Source organism: Corvus brachyrhynchos, unplaced genomic scaffold, assembly GCF_000691975.1.
Source record: "Corvus brachyrhynchos isolate BGI_N302 unplaced genomic scaffold, ASM69197v1 scaffold1, whole genome shotgun sequence".
Classification (NCBI taxonomy): Eukaryota; Metazoa; Chordata; class Aves; order Passeriformes; family Corvidae; genus Corvus; species Corvus brachyrhynchos.
Window position 1 is genome coordinate 8,794,978 of NW_008237222.1, and position 16,140 is coordinate 8,811,117.

General features: G+C 42.8%; 1 protein-coding gene across 1 annotated transcript; it reads right to left on the reverse strand.

Annotated features, from left to right (window-relative positions):
* Positions 1-1,643: 1,643 nt before the first annotated feature.
* DEGS2 (delta 4-desaturase, sphingolipid 2) lies at positions 1,644-11,973 on the reverse strand. Its single transcript, XM_017729082.1, has 2 exons — positions 11,208-11,973; positions 1,644-3,962 (listed from the first exon to the last, which is right to left on the reverse strand). Exons 1-2 carry the CDS (start codon positions 11,922-11,924, stop codon positions 3,819-3,821), a joined length of 861 nt encoding a protein of 286 aa, XP_017584571.1. The 5' UTR covers positions 11,925-11,973; the 3' UTR covers positions 1,644-3,818.
* Positions 11,974-16,140: the final 4,167 nt, after the last annotated feature.

Sequence of the window (16,140 nt, forward strand, 5' to 3'; positions counted from 1 at the left end):
GGAGGGACAGCTAGCCTGCTACAGGAGACCCAGGAGAGGAGGCAGGATGGGTCCTGTTTGGCCATCAGCTGTAAAATGTTACCCGTTTTGTTTTGGGGTGTTCAGCACTCTTCAAAGCAACCCAAATGCCTTTTAGAAATTAGTCTTTTTTACAGTCTAGTTATACTGTAGATTAAATATGGGAGAAATGGGAGAAATCAGAGTTTAATGCAACAGTGAGATCCAGACTGAGACTAATGTTTGTTAGATGTTTAATGCCAACAGAAGGCAAGAGAGAGGTTGAACGGCAAGATTTCCACATGGGAACTAAAGCAGGCAGGCACTGATGTGCACCACATTGCAACAACCCCAGGACCACAAGAAGGAGCCATTCCAGTATGAAGAACCCGGACAAGCATCAGTAACAGCAGAGATTAGAATGCTCTGTTGCATAAATCTTTTACAGTAGCTCATGCATTTCCTGATTATAAACCCATTTAATGACATACCTGATGATGGCAAGTACTCTTCAAAACTGCTGCCACTGAAGATCACATCTGTTTTGTGAAACTCTCCCATAATCCTAATTAAGGTTCTCGAAGCTGGTGCTTGGCATGGTTCACATTTTCCCTCGGAATGTGGCATTCTGCCTAAGGTCAGTGATAACCATGTTGTACAGCCTGGATATGGCGTGCCGCTGTGTTAACTTCAGCCAGCTGCTGTAAATGGGATTTTCTTACTTTCTTCATCTGCCTTTGCAGGCCTCATATAATTATGACATCATAAGCTGAAGTTTGCATAGGGCCACTTAACAGCAGTGGGAGCAAAGTGTGTGGGGTGGAAGGGGAAGCTTGGCTGACAGGGGCAGGGAGCAGTCCTGGCATCACTTGCACTGTGCTGGTTCCCAGCCCACAGCTCCAGTGACAGGGATGTGCAAGGTGGCTTATTTCCAGTAGTGGCTCTAGCAGAGGATTCCCTCCTTCCAGACAGTAACTCAGTTTGCCAGCTGCCTCTGTAGAGAAGGGTGTCCTTTCATACTGGGCTTGTTGAGCCACTGCAACAGGGCAGGCCACAGGCATCTTACATGGCAGAAATCTAACGGGACATTACTCTCCACTCCTTCCTATCATGCAGCTATTTGCCACAGCCCTAGTGTGCCTGCACAATGGAGATCTGGATCAATTCTTAAGCAAAGGGAATAAAACTATACATAGCCCTAGCATACTTTTAACCCAGACCCATATGCCCTGTGGTTATGAAAAAAACCCTTCTGCCAACATTATTGGTAGTAGCAAAGACAAGTGCTCATGGAGAGAGTGGGATCACAGCCTTCTCCAGCAGCACCCCCACACACTGGAACTCTTTTTGCACATCTGCAGGCACTGCAGGCTTCCAGCCACTTCAAATTCCTTCTGAGATGGACAATGCTGAGCAGGAGGGCTGTGGGGCTGCCCAGGCTAAGCAAGCTGGGACCATGATGGAAATACTGATGGGAGGCAGGTGAAGAAGTGGCTGACAATTTTGGTTGGCTCATTTACACCAGAGCCTCTGTGTCAGGCTAGGTTAGTAGTCCACAGGACATGGATAACTGGATCATGAAACAGCTGAGTAAGGGAACTACAGCATAAGGTCACTCATCAAAGAGGATAAGGACAATAGTCAAATTGAGGAAAACAGCATAATCTTTATTGTGTTTTTATATTACCTTATTAAGCTGGACAAGAGAGTTGAGGAACAGCTGCTAAAGACATGGGAAGTTGAATATGTGATCAGAGTGACAGCAAATATGAAGTAAATCAATAAAAAACTGAAATTCCCTGACATTAGCACTGATACAAAGAAGGTAATGAAAGTTCCCACACCAATGCCTCCTTTGGGAGAGAAGCAGCTTTAATAATTAGGACATAATGTCTTAAGTATATTTGTCACTGAGGAACCAGTGAAGGCTGAAGTGCTGGAAGAAGCCCCATTCTTGCTCTTCTTATCCAAAAGCACAAAACAGTATCTGTGAATAAACTGGTGTTCAGCCCCTGTATTACAAAGGATCTTGCTCTGCTGAACAGACCTGGGTATTTATTTACCCAACTGCCAAAATCATATGGGTGAGAAAAATGGAGAAAGGGTACATGAAGGAGGAACCCAAATTGCAGCAGGTTAGCTCAGCTGCCTTGTGAACAGAGAACTGGCTCACTGGATCCAGTGCTGCTGAAGGAAGGAACAAAATTGTGTTTAGTGAGGAAATCAGGCTTCCCAGGTCTAATCACATACTCTGAGGGACCAATGAGGCTGCACAATAATCCGTTTCTTTGTTACAGCCATGGATTTCCAGAAGAAAAAAACCCCAAACTGTTAGAGGGTTACAGGGCAAGAGAACCCATATATATATATATATATATGTCTCTCTTTTAACCACTTAGTAAGGACAGAAATATTTTGCCAGCTTTCCATGGTAGAGGGAATTTACTAGATGGCATCTGAATTCCTGACTCCCAAGATATTGTTCTGCTTGGAGAAAGGTTATGTTGATTAATATTTTTGAAGATGCAGAATTATTGAGGATAGCCAGAAGTTTCTAGTTGGAGAGGACAGGCAGGAAGATTTTAGTAGCCAGTGGGGAGAGATGAGAGATGAAGGTTAATGTCAATAGCACCAAGTAAGAAATATAGCGAGAGAAACAACCCTATCTCTATGTTCCAGGTACATCCCCTTAACACCACCAATGGCAATTTTATATAGCTAGAGTATCATGTGCTTCCCAAATGTCAAGTTGTGCCCCTTGAATGACAGAGGACAAAAATTACCATTATTCTGAAAGCAGTTAGGAACAAATACCACCATGGAGATGAAGACATCTCCATGTCTTCATGGACATGTACTCCTAACTCCCATGCACAGAAAGGGGTGTAATACAGAGGAGACACAAGAAAGGTGACTAGGGATGCTAAGAGTCTTGGCAAGGAAAAATTAAAACTAGAACCTCTCCTTTTCCCAGAGGACTTACAGTAGGGAAAAAGGTGAGATACATGAAGTTATGAATACTGTTGAAAAGGTGAATGAGAAAGGACCACCCAGTTCCTCCAGAGGCACATCCATGCTGCTGATCAGGGCAGTAGGTGGAAGACTAAAGAAAGGATTTCTCCTTGCCACAGTTCAGATCTGTCAGTTAGTGACAGTATTAGATCCTAAGAATGGAAGTTCATTCAGAAAAGGTTTAGACAAAGCCCTGGAATAAAGATCCAACCGCAGCTACTAAAATAATGTTACAGACGTACAAAAATATAAACATATATGCACATATAAAATCTCTGCTATTAGCAATTATTGGAAGATAATGAGATATTAGATTAGAAAAGACATTGAGCTAAGAGCACCCTTGTGTTCTCCAGAGAGTATCATTTACTTCTGCATGCCAGTCCTCCCTGCTTCCACAGTCCTGTGCACACAGAGCATCTACTTCCAATCTGGCATCAAGAGAAACCAGTCCTGAACTGCACACACGCATGCTCACACATAACACACAGCAAACGTTCTCCCCTGTGGACAAAGCCAAAACTTGGGCTTAGGCTCTTGTGTCCCAGGAAGTTAATTCTAAGCCTAGACCTAAGGTTCACTTAATCATAGTTCACTCTAATGTAGTTTCTGAGGGTTACATATAAAAATATCCTTTATTAAAAAGTATCAGTAGTCTAAAATGGCTTCATTTTCACACTCATCCTCTTGGCGTAAGCAGCATGCACCAACTTTAATTCAGCACACAGAAAGATCCTTCTATTTATGCAGAAAACTGAAGTTGTGGCAATGAACAAACACACACCACTGCAGCATGCAGACCTACCCTGTTAGCTTTCCTTTGCCAGCTTGCACAGTCTCTTAACCCTTGAATAAGGACCAAGAGTGTCATCAAAAACAAAGTCCCACAGAACTCGAATCCAGGACTGGTGATGTGGGAGGTTATCATAATATTCTGCTGCAATCTTCTTCACCTGGAAGAAGAAGAGAGAGAATGAGCTGTTTGGCTGCACAGAGTCAGGTGTGTTTCAACCTTGACGTTCAGATCTGATAGCACAGCCATAACCTGAAGTTACTTGTTATTGCTTGTGAGCTTCTGAAGTTCAGCCAAATGAGATGTACTTAAATGCATTTAGATACTTCTTAGCAGATTTCTGATGTAAGTTTTGCCTCACAGTGTCATAATTTGAAAGACGATGGATTCTGCCTTCACTCAGAACTATTTTGTCTCATTTCAGAGGTGGTGGCATCTCCACAATGAGATGTCTTATCCACTTTATCAATTGCCAAGACTCCAGCACACTGTATTTAAAGCCCTGTTTTCCACTTGTAATATTCTTCTGTTGAGGGTTCTGCGTAAGAGAAAATTAACGACTGAGAAAATGCCAGACACAACCTTGCCTACACTTTGTTTTCTCTCCATTCTGCTACCATGATATAAATCCAAGAGACATGTTCCTCCAGCAGGCAAAGAAAATTGCAGGGGTGGTCTGTTCTCTGCAGTCTGATATTAAAAATACTGCGAGATCATTATTAGGTCACAAGTCTAATAAAATTTCATCCCTGCTATAATGCCCCAAGTCTTAAGACTGTTGCCATCAGAGAAGCATTGTGCAGCATTGGGGTGGGGCTTGTAGTGGGAGTAAGGCCAGAACCAGAGGACAGAGAGGTTCCAGAGCTGGCAGGTTCAGGGGACTGTGAGGATTCCCAAGTCATCAGCTGTTATTTCTGCTCCAACTAGATGCTCTGCTTTTTGAACACATTTATAAAGCAGCAGAATCTGTTAACTATAGCACACTTGCACTACCTGCTTGGGCATGGTTTTACTGCAGCTCCACCTCCTAGACAAACAAAGCTCCAGAATAGAGTAGTTTGTCTTGCTGGACACCATGACTTCTCCCTTTAAAAACCCTGCAGAATTTTACAGCCAGCTATGCTGAGCACAGTGCAGAGTTCCAGTGAAGGGTGAAAGGGTTACACAGAAATCATCATGTGAGAAGAGGGTATCATCACCACCCAAGGTGTAACAGTGGAACCTTAACACAGCATTGTGACTGTGAAAAGGTAAGAATCCCAGTGAAAGTTAAATTATAAGATACTATGGCTCCCTGCTAATTACCTCATTAATTCAGCTTCCTAGCAGATGCTTCTCTATGAGGTAAGTTGGATAGTGTACAGGTCTTATTAAGATCTTTCAACTCTGTACCTCTGTCCCTACACCTTGTGTTTGTGGCATGGTAGTGCTGTGCTGGAGATGGGAGATTCAGTTCAGGTCTGACTGTATTCTGTCTTTCACAGAATACTTCAAGCTTCCTAATTATTTCCTCTATCCTGCTTTAAAGCATTGATTTGTACTTCAAAGTAGTTAATTTTCAATGGGATTCAGACAATATCAGGATTTCTCCTTAGAAGTATTTGTTAATAACTGGAAGAAAAGTGATTTCCAGGTGCCAGCTAAGATCTCTGGAGATGCAGATTTAGTTCCCCATGCTCCTTCTGTAACCCTGGTCAGAAATAATTTAATCTGGATTTTATATCCTCCCTTTTACCAGCTGGGTGATTGAAATAGCCAGAGGATGAGAGGGAGGACTATTTCTACAGTAAACTCCCTTGAATGAAGGCTACTCATGAAGCCTGATGCAAACACAAAGGGGGGGCTCAGATAACCAGCTCCAAAAGTTCCACTCCAGCTCTGACATGGTCATTCCCTAGCACACAGTTGGTTAGACCTTCCCTCCTAACTCCATTTTAGATGTTCTGCCTGAATTCTGCCTTTCAACTGCAATTCAGCCCTCATCTACGATACTCAAGTTCATATGGCAAGTCTACCATTCTCTCTTCTCCAGAGCCCCATGTATTTCTTGCCCTCTGCACCAAATCATGTTTTCTTAGGTAGTTACATTATTCTGCAGGGCTCTTGACCATGTTAGATTCTGACCACTACAAGAGCTTCAGGAAGTTTTCCTGTATTGCCCCTTGCACATGGAAGTGGAAGGACAGAGATTCAGAGAAACCCATTCAGCTCCTAGGAACAATGCCTCAGGCTGTGTCCTCTGGCTCCAAAGGCTGACTGAAAAGCAGTATTGACAAAGTAGTTAAAAATGGCTCAGAGAAGAGGCCAATAAACAGCCTGCCTATATTCAGCCCAATAGCTTCAGCAAACATGAGCAGCATCTTGTGCAGGAAGGCAGGCACCACTTGCATCGCTGGCAAGGTCCCTCTGCTCTGGGCAGGACAACCATGTGGGATGTACAGAAACAATGGAGAGGGGAAGGTGGAACTGCAATAAGGAATGGAGAAAAGAGAAAATTTAATGAATGCAGTTAGAGGTGGGGCTTCTGAAGGATTTTCTTATGGAAAAGAAGGAAATTTGTTAAGATACATGTTCCCATCTTGCTATCACAAGGCAGAAAAGAATTTTAAAAGAGGTTTCTCTTTTACAATAGATCTACACAAAAGTTTCCCAGCAAAAACATCTCATTTTTGGTTATTTCTTTCAGCATCTCCATACATAAAACAGAATTATCAGCTTATCAACCAGAAAATCTGGATAGTGGGAGGGCAGAAAGTAATTGGAGTTTAATGCAGGTTCCCTTTTAAATGCAACATCATATGAGGAGTGGCTGAAGGAGCTGGGGTTGTTTAGCCTGCAGAAAAGGAGGCTCAGGGGAGACTTTATCACACTCTACAAATCTTTGAAAGGAGGGTGTAGCCTGGTAGGGATCGGCCTCTCCAGGCAACAAGCAGCAGGACAAGAGATAAAAGGCCTCAAGCTGCACCAGCGAGGTTCAGGTTGGACAGCAGAAAGAATTTCTTCACTGAGACTTGTCAAACACTAGAACAGTTGCTCAAGGAAGTGGTGGAGTCACCACCCCTGGAAGTGTTCAAGAAATGACTCAACATGGCACTTCATCCTATGGTTTAGCTGATATGGTGGTATTAGATCAAAGTTTCGACTCAATGATCTTGCAGGTCTTTTCCAACTTTAATGATTCTGTGATATCTGTGAAGTATGGTTGAGGCTGGAAGAGTCATCCTCTGTGTTACATTCTGATTACAGTACAAAACCTGTAGGCAGCAGTTTCCAGGTAGCAAGTTTTGTGGCCAGATCATAGATTGCCTTAAAGAGGATGGCACTGTGATTAAGTATTTCAAAATCCTGCTCCTCAAGCTCTTCATTTATTGCATTGTAGGTGGTCCATTTTCTTCAACTCCTCCCCACCTTCTTCCTTACAAATCTCAACTGTAAGTCTTAACTCATTGCTAGTTTGTAAACGGAAATTGCAAAAGAACTGTCTGAAATTCAAGAAGAGCAAGTGCAGGGTCCTGCATCTGGGGAGGAATAACACCAGGCACCAGCACAGGCTGGGGGGAACCTGCTGGAAAGCAGCTCTGAGGAGCACGATCTGGGGGTCCTGGTGGACAACAAGCTGTCCATGAGCCTGCAGTGTCCTGGGGACCAAGAAGGACAATGGAATCCTGGGGTGCACTACGGAGAGCATTGGAAGCAGGCCAAGGGAGGTGATCCTGCCCCTCTACTCAGCCCTGGTGAGGCACATCTGAAATGCAGTGTCCAGTTCTGGCTCTTCAGTACAAGAGGGACATGGAGCTCCTGGAGCAAGTCCAGAAAAAGGTGACAAAGTTGATCAAGGGACTGGACCATCTCCCTTATGAGAAAAAGCTGAGATAGCTGGCCCTGTTCAGCCTCAAGAAAAGACAACCGAGAGGGAACCTCATCAGTATTGATAAGTATCTGGAGGGTAGGTGTCAAGAGAATGGATCCAGGCTCTTCTCAGTGGTGCCGAGCAATAGGACAAGAGGCAACTGGCAGAAACTGATGCACAGGAAGTTCCACCTGAACATGAGGAAGAACTTCTTTACTGTGCAGTGACCGAGCACTGGAACAGATTGTCCAGAGATGATGCGGAGTCAGATGGGGATATTCAAGAACCTTCTCGACACAATCTTGTGCCATGTGCTCTGGGGTGCCTCTGTTTGAGCAGGGAGGCTGAATCAGATGACCCCACTGCAGTCCCTTTGAACCTCACCCATTCTGTGATTCTGTTATCAGAGAACGATAACAAGAGAATGCAAAGTCTGCAGGACAATTACTAGGCACTTTGCACCTGATATATTGAGGCTTTTCTTCAAGCAGATCAAGTTGGCAGGGTAAGAAATCATACCTGTTGGACTGAAACTTTTGTTCTGGCTCTGTGCTTGTAGAACACAGTGATAAGACCCTAATCCTAGTCCATCATACCTGATAGGCACAAAAGTCAAATGCAGCCTAGTCTGTCAGCATGGCTGTTACACGCTCTTTGTCCTGGGGCTATACAGAAACTAGAGAACCTTATGACACAAAGCTGCAAAATTACATTTAGAATGCTCAAAGGCTAATTACAGAAGTTCCCTCTATAGTCCTACATCTCCACCACAGGGTGAAGAACTCTCAAGCTAGCCCTCCTGGCCATCATAGGGTTAAAGAAATTTGCAACTCAAAACCAGCACATCTACCATGTTTTCCAGTCTTGTCTGTCTAATAAATCTGGTTTCATACCATGTCTTTTCCTTTTCCCACAAGCTTAATGAGTAACTAGCTTGCCTCTGGTAACACTGCCACTTTTATTGCAGCTTCTAGGAGGAGTAGAGTTCCTTCTTCTTCTCCAGTCTCCTCTCTCCATAAGTATACTCAATCCTACAGACAATGAGGAATGGACCTCTTAACTCATTTGGTAAACAATGCAATATTTTATAGTTATAAGACTTCATTGAAAGACTAATCTAGTCTTAAGTCTACAGGTGTTTTTTTAGAGCAGGTCCTTCATTGCAATGTTAAATTTCATGGTCTCTTGTGTAATCTCTCATTATACTAGTGGGACAAGTTCTTACTGCACACCCATGTCACTCATCTTTAATATCCATAAGCTTATGAGCAGAGCCTAATTCTTCCTCTTTCACATCTGTCACAGTCCTAGGGTAAAGGTCTTTCCAGTGGCAAACACATTACTCAGAACATTCTGAACGACACACCTGTAACAAAGGACAAAGCTGAATTTACTTTCCTGATAAGCAAGCTGAAAAGCCAGTTGCTTTCCAAGATTGAGATCCAGTTATTCTCAAATCCTATTTCTTCCCTGCTCTCAATCATGCAGGATAGATTTTTAAAAATAGAAATCTTTATTCCACTTTCTACTTGACAGTAATTAAAAATAAAAATAGTCTCACTGAGAGGTCATCCACATTACACAATGCAACTATTAGAAGTTCAAGTGTCTAAGAGACTAAATCTGAAAAAAACAGATCTTTGCTGAGTGAAGAATTTGCCAGAAGGTTAAGGAAAGTAGAGCAAGGTGAGGTTTCCTACCTGCTATGAAGTTCAAGATTTAAAGCTAATCAGAGAGGATCTGTTTCTTTATTTCTTTCCACCAGAGAGGCAGAGATTTTTTTTTCTCATTTTGCAGAAAAGAGTAACCAACTTGTTTTTATGGTCAAAGCATTTTCTACAGTAACTGTTTTGTCAAAGAATTTTCACTTTTTAATGGAATTTTTACTTGTAATTGATCACTCATTAGACTCCAAGTCTTCTATATAATTCTGTCAGGCAACAGTGACTGACAAGTCTGCTCTCTCCTCCACCAGCAGGGCGAGTCACAGTTACCAAAGAGCAAAACACACGCAAACACAAGCTCATGAAATTCAGCTAATAACTCCATCCTCTTTACACAGGAGGGCAGACACTTCCAGCTGCTGTGCTGCCTCAAGGAATTAGGCTGAACTATTTGTGGTGTGGGTGGAGAAGAGCTTTTCAGGTCTCAATCAGGGCTGGAGCAACAGTCCCAGCAAGTTCAATTAGTCACTCACCTCCCTTGTGCAGGATACAGAGCTAACCTCCTTCTCTTCTATTTACATTTTGGTAATCTAAGTATCTAAGCCCATCTAACAAGTTTGAACATTTGAAACTAAAGCTAAGCACATGCACTTCCCCTCTGAGCTATCAGGTGTATCAGTGATGGGAGTGCCTCACAGGGGAACCTCGTATCTGAATGTAAGCTGCTGTACCAGCTCCTCTGGGCCTTGCCCGGAACAGGCAGTGTCTCCAGGACAGACCTCCAGCAGTGAAGGAGGTGAATGAAACACAATTTCAGGCTATATAGAGGCTTCCCATACTCTTCTACACAAGAAAATCTCCAGTTGATTTGAATCTCCTCTCAGAGAGTGTTTCTGTGATGGAGAACATGAACCCATACAGCAGGGTTTGCCTGGGTATGCCATCATAGAAGCTGCACGTGGTATCAGTAATGGGGAGGTCACAGCTCCTGAACCTCAGGCTCCTCAGGTCTACCTCCACCTCAAAGGATATATATTGCAGTAGCAGTTCCCAACTTTGCATCAGGCCAGAGAAAGAGGTTTCCTTCCTGTTACGTCAGAGAACTTGTACGTAGGAGTAATCCTTCAAACTCACGTACCTCTAACACTGTGAGCACCTGCTGAGGAACCCAGGTATTAAAACACACAAAAGCAGCCACATACCTGGAGGGAGATTGAAAACCATTCCTAGACACCTGGGCTTTGCAAATTTGATTCCCACAACTGATAAAACATAAACAAAAATGGGTTTGCCTTTCAAAGGAGGAAAGCCACAGCACTTTCCCAATGACAGACCAGGCCTCCTCAGTTTCTGTGGGTGGGGCAGCAGAGCTAAAAGGAGTCACAGAGAGTGCGGCTTTATTTTCTAGTGCTATCTGTGTCAGGCTGGAACATGCCCTAAAACTTATCTCAAAAACAGAAGAATTTTCTTTGATGTTAATCAAGCAATATAGTTAGCAGATTGATCATTAGACAAATTTCCAGTAGCAATTGCCACCTGCCTCCCTTTAGATGGGCCTTTAAACTTTCAAAGAGTTGAAACTTGGTGGCTGAGAGATGTAAATCAAGATATTTAAAGCCTTTTTGGAGGATTTTATCATGCAAAAGGTATTCCTCAAGCCCTCTGAAGCTCAGATGTTCTACTTTGCATCAAATAAACTAAATATTACAGCAGTTTGACAGCCATTTCTCTCAACCTCTGGCTTAAAATTAATGAGAAACAAATCAAAAAAGCTGTTTTCTTTATTTTCCCCTTTTTTTCTTAAATTCATCAATTGCTATGATTTGGAGTGTTTTCTTTGAGACAGTTTAGCAGCTTTCATAAAAATACAACTCACTCATGCTATCCTTACCATGGGCAATCTGCATCCAGGAATGCTGGGGAAGTCATGATGCTCCATGTGGTAGCCTACATTGAAGGTGAGCCAGTTCAGAGGTCCGTAGTAAGAGTATGTCTCATACCCTTTTAGGAACATGTAGTGTTCTGCTATGAAGTGCCCAGAAATGGGATGAACACCCAAGCAAAGAATTGTACCTGCTATTAAGTAAATAACTGGTTTGAGCCCCCACAGGTAGTAAATGATGAGGTCTACAGAAAACTGGACGAGAGCATTGAGAATTTCCATCCGTGTAATTGCTTTGGGGTTCACATACAGTGGTCTCAGACTGTAGAACAGAGGCTGGAGGAACAGCCAAAGCAGTTTCCGAAGCGGCGTGCAGAAAAACCAGCCCTCAAAGTCTGTGGGAATGTCCACGTCCAAACTGTCCCCTCCCAGATACCGGTGATGGTCAATGTGGTATTTCTTGAAGGAGGCAGAGTAGGGGATGCCAATGGGCAAGTTGGCAAAGACTGCGAACCATCGGTTCCACTTGGCCTGCTTGTTGCCAAAGGCCACATTGTGTGAAATATCATGGATGGCGAGGGTCAGGGAATGGTTGATGCAACCCCCAAAAGCATAAGCCCAGAAAAAAATCCATTTCCAAGATAAGTCTTTCACCAGGTAGCATGCCAGCAGCTGCGTGAAAACCATTCCAGATACAATCCACTTTAAATGTGGATCTGGGCCCATCAGAGTCTTGATCTCTGGATACTTTGCTAAAGGAAAAAATGCAGAGAAAAATTTGGTTAGATCATAGTTAGGTAAACACCATCACACTGTGACTCCCTGGTTTTTATCACACTATGTTTGAGGCCCTGGTTTTATAAAATGCTAATTCCAAAATAAGGTTGCTACTATGGTGAAAGTTTTACAGCATCATATCCAATTGTGATTGATACTGACATATACATACTTATATGTCTATATATATAGACATATAAAAAAAAAAATACCCTGATGGTCACTCTGTGGCATCATGTCCCTTCCCCACAATGAGCATCGCTTCACAGTGATGAGTAGTAATATGCCAAACCCCACAGGACTTAAGCTCTAAGAAACACCTTCTCCATGTTTTTAATGTCCTTTTGTATTTTGCTCAGATCAGATGTTACTTTGCACAAAAGGGATACAACTGCCTTCTCTGTAGTCCTTTTCACACTGTTGTTTCAAACACACAAGCAGAGGAAAGAGAGCTGAGCAACAGGCTCACCTGGTTTTGCTCTGTGGTTAGATGACAAACACAGCATTTAAAAAAAATTCCTAATTATTTGAGTGTTTACCAGTGCTCACAAAACATACAATTCTTCACACACAGTAACATCACAATTAAGTCAGTAATATTATCAGGATTTTGTAAAGCGTGGAAAATTTTTCTCTGTTTCCATGTCATATACCAAAAGCAGGCATAAAAGCCACACAGATAATCACACAACAGCTTCATGAGGCCTCACAAATACTGCAGTACAGTGTCAGAGTGATGCAGGCTAGGCTTGCCAGATCTGACTTGTGTCAGGCCAGGACCAGCTTACTGAACTTCAGTTCCACCTGCCATTCATCTGTCCTTAAGAAAGAAAATAAAATACAGAGTACAGCTTACCCTCTAGGTGCTGTTCATTGATTCACATCTCCTCTTTGTGGATCTACACTTCTCACTTCCAGTATTAACTTGCACATGATTCCTTCTGCTGCCTTATGGCTTTTACCCACAACTGACCTCCCTCCTCTAACTCATACTTTGCATTTCTCAGTAATTGCAGCTTACACAGATAAGTGCATAGAGAAGTCACTCATTCTGAACCCCGAGGTTACACAGTGTGTCCCTGTGAGTTTCATGGGCCCATTTTATGAATAGAAAAGTAAACATCATCTCACTGTCACAGTATAATACCAATACAATAAAATCAGATTACAATGATCTGCATCTATGCAGCTGTGTATACTATAAACAAATGCTGGAGACAATACATGTAATTTATGTGACCTTGAAAGCAGTGGCAGATACTGAGTGCTGGACGCAGAGAAGGTTTTTGTAGAAGTGAACCATGAGAAGTTTGCAGAAGTTCAAAGAGATAAAGTGCTACTTAAGGAAGCAGGTTGATGTGGAAATGCTCTGCAGCCATTCTGACAACCTTTGAGCCTCTTGGCCAACTTCAGCCCAGTTTGACAGAAATTAGAGATTACAAAGATTGTACAAGTGCTGTGGAAGGTGAGGACAAAAGATATTCTCAAATCTTGTCAGGACAAGGAGGCCAAGGTCACCATGAGGAGTGTTCAGGAAAGAAAAAGATTTTCTAAGTGGTGGGAAAGCTGTAGTAAAAGTTCATATCTTTCTAAAGTCAGACAATTTTTTAATAAAAAACTCCAGAAAGTCCAGGGGTTTTTTTGTTTTGCTGCTTTGTTTTTGTTGCTGTTTTCACTATTCTTGAAATTCTTGAAATTTTATTTTTCACACCAGAAAAGTTAACATGCCAGAAGTAGCATACCTGAACAGGTACCAAAATTTTACACGAAGTGCTGCTTATGCAAAGTTCACTCTAAAGTATAATGATACAATGACCTGGTCAGAACAACTGTTACAGACATGCAGTTTTATGTAGCTTAATGTCTTTCTTAGGGGTATCTGTCCAAAAGCCAGAAAACTCTTTAATAAATCAAGGCACCTCAAAGGTTATCACATCATGCAGCTGGTAGAGATAAGTTACTGCAGTCATCAGAAGAGATGAAACGTAAAACAACCAAATCTGTTCCTCAGCCTGGTCAAATTGAGGCCACATTGACCCCCAAAACAAAACAAAAAAGAAAAGAAATTTTAATGGGATGGGAAAATTGCTTAGAGATGCTTTATACAGTCATTTGAGAATAATGGAAGTTTTTGACCTATTTCTTTCTGTGGCAGCCAACAAGGACTGCAGATTCCATTTAAAAGGAGCAGAGCAGTCACTGCCAAATGGCAGCAATGCAGGCAGGTCGCACTTATCGCAGGTGACAGCTACTAAGTAACTTGCCAGGGTTTAATATTAAATTCAACACATGATTAACTCCTCTCCAACAGTAAATTTTTGCATACTACTCAAACCACAATACTGTGGCTGTTTATCATTAATACTGATAAAGCCACCCTGTTTCCATGGCATGGAAAAATTTCAGGTTTCTCCTCATGAAGAAACCATGGCTTGGGCAGTGGGGTGGTGCTGGTCAGCTCACTGGAGGCTAAAAGCTACTGGTGGAGTAGCCTGCCAGAGACCTGTTGGTTCAGGAACACTTCAAATGCAGAATGTTGAATGCTGACCCTTTCCAAACTTGAGGCCAAGCACTCTTCAGTGAGACACATGAAAAGCAGATTAAGTGATCCTGATGACTGCAATTTATGTATAATGTGCTGACAAATTTGTGATAACACAAATTATCTCATTTCTCCCCCGTGTTCATGCCTTGCAGTTAGCTGAAAGAATGCTAGTAAGGCAAGAGCCTCACTTGCTGCTGAAAAGCCTGGACATCCCTGTAAGGCTGCTGTGACAAGTGTCTGTAGGTGCTACGCAAAGCAGGCATCACCCACCTGCATGAAAAAAAGGCAACAGAGAATCAGAGGCACAGAGAGAGGGCACAGAAAGAGGAGAAAAAACCCAACCCCGTCATTCATCCCTTCTGTATAAGGTGGGAAGGGAGTGGGGTGGATGAGGGCATGGACACACAACACAGGACAGGACACAACACCCACCAAGTTATATAACTGCATGGGACCAGGTTTTGCCCTTTATAGTCCAATGAGAACAGGAGAGACCCAGCTACCCTGATGTCTACACAGCACATCTTCCAGCCTCCAGCTCATTGAGGGAGTCTGTTAGCTGAGGCCAGCAGGCAGCTTTATCCACATGTGCTGCTTCCATCTGTCCAGAATGAGCCACTGTACTGCCATCGAAGGATGGGGACACTGGTGTAGATGTACAGCAGGGCACAAGGATGATTTTTCTGCCTCTAAGGTCAGCACACTGCCAAAGCAGCACAGGCACTTTAGTACAGTAGGTAAATGTAGTTACTAACTCTGCCCAGTCAGTCTCTGCTCCACAATGATGAAAGACAGCATTCCCCACTCGCACAAGTCAAGAGAGAACAAATGCTGCAAATATATTTTCAGAAGGGTTCACAATTCTGAAACAGCCCATCTACTGAATTAATTTTTCACAGAGATCACTCCACTGTTCTAAGCATCTTTCTAGAGGCAGGTCTCACTCGCCACAAGTGCTTAAACTGACAAATCAGTCTGACCGTATTTTTTTCCATTGGTGCTTCTCTCTGGAGATCCAAGAGCACTCACCATAGCCCTACAGTGATCCTCTGTTAGGACTGGAGCAAATGCTCCTGGACAGGCCTTTCGTTGCCAGGTCCTGCTGTTCCTCCTCCTCAGGCAACAGCAAATACCTTGTTCTGAACTCTCACTCATCCTCTGTCCTACTGACACTGTCCCTGACAGGCAAGTCCCAGTGGTAGCACCAAACACAATTTCTCATTGATGTGACACCACATACTTCACACTTGCACATCTTGGCACAAATGGAATTTGGAAGTGAACAAGAGCAGGAGCTGTCCACAGAGACAATGGTGATGGAGGTTTAAAGGAGCAGCAGCCATGCCCACATCTCTGAGAAACTAGTAGTTAAAAGAAAAGAAACTAATAGTAAAAAGAGAAGAAATTTAATTTCTTAATTTTCCTTTCTTTTCACACCAAGTGCAGCGTACTGATATAGTCAAAGTGGACTTACTCCTCAGCATAAGTCACTTAGAAGCTTTGTTAAACGGAAGGAGGAAAAAAAGTCTGTGATACTGCTGTCCTGGACTACATTCTATTGACTACGAGTCCTTGTCAAAACAAATAAAAGAGACACCAGGCACAGGATGTACAATTTAC

Coding starts and splice junctions, on each gene's coding strand:
- DEGS2 (XM_017729082.1), bottom strand. CDS start 11,924: ATGGGCCCAGATCCACATTTAAAGTGGATTGTATCTGGAATGGTTTTC. Junction 3,963..11,207: donor CTGGATGCAGATTGCCCATG/GTAAGGATAGCA, acceptor TTCTTCTTCCAG/GTGAAGAAGATTGCAGCAGA.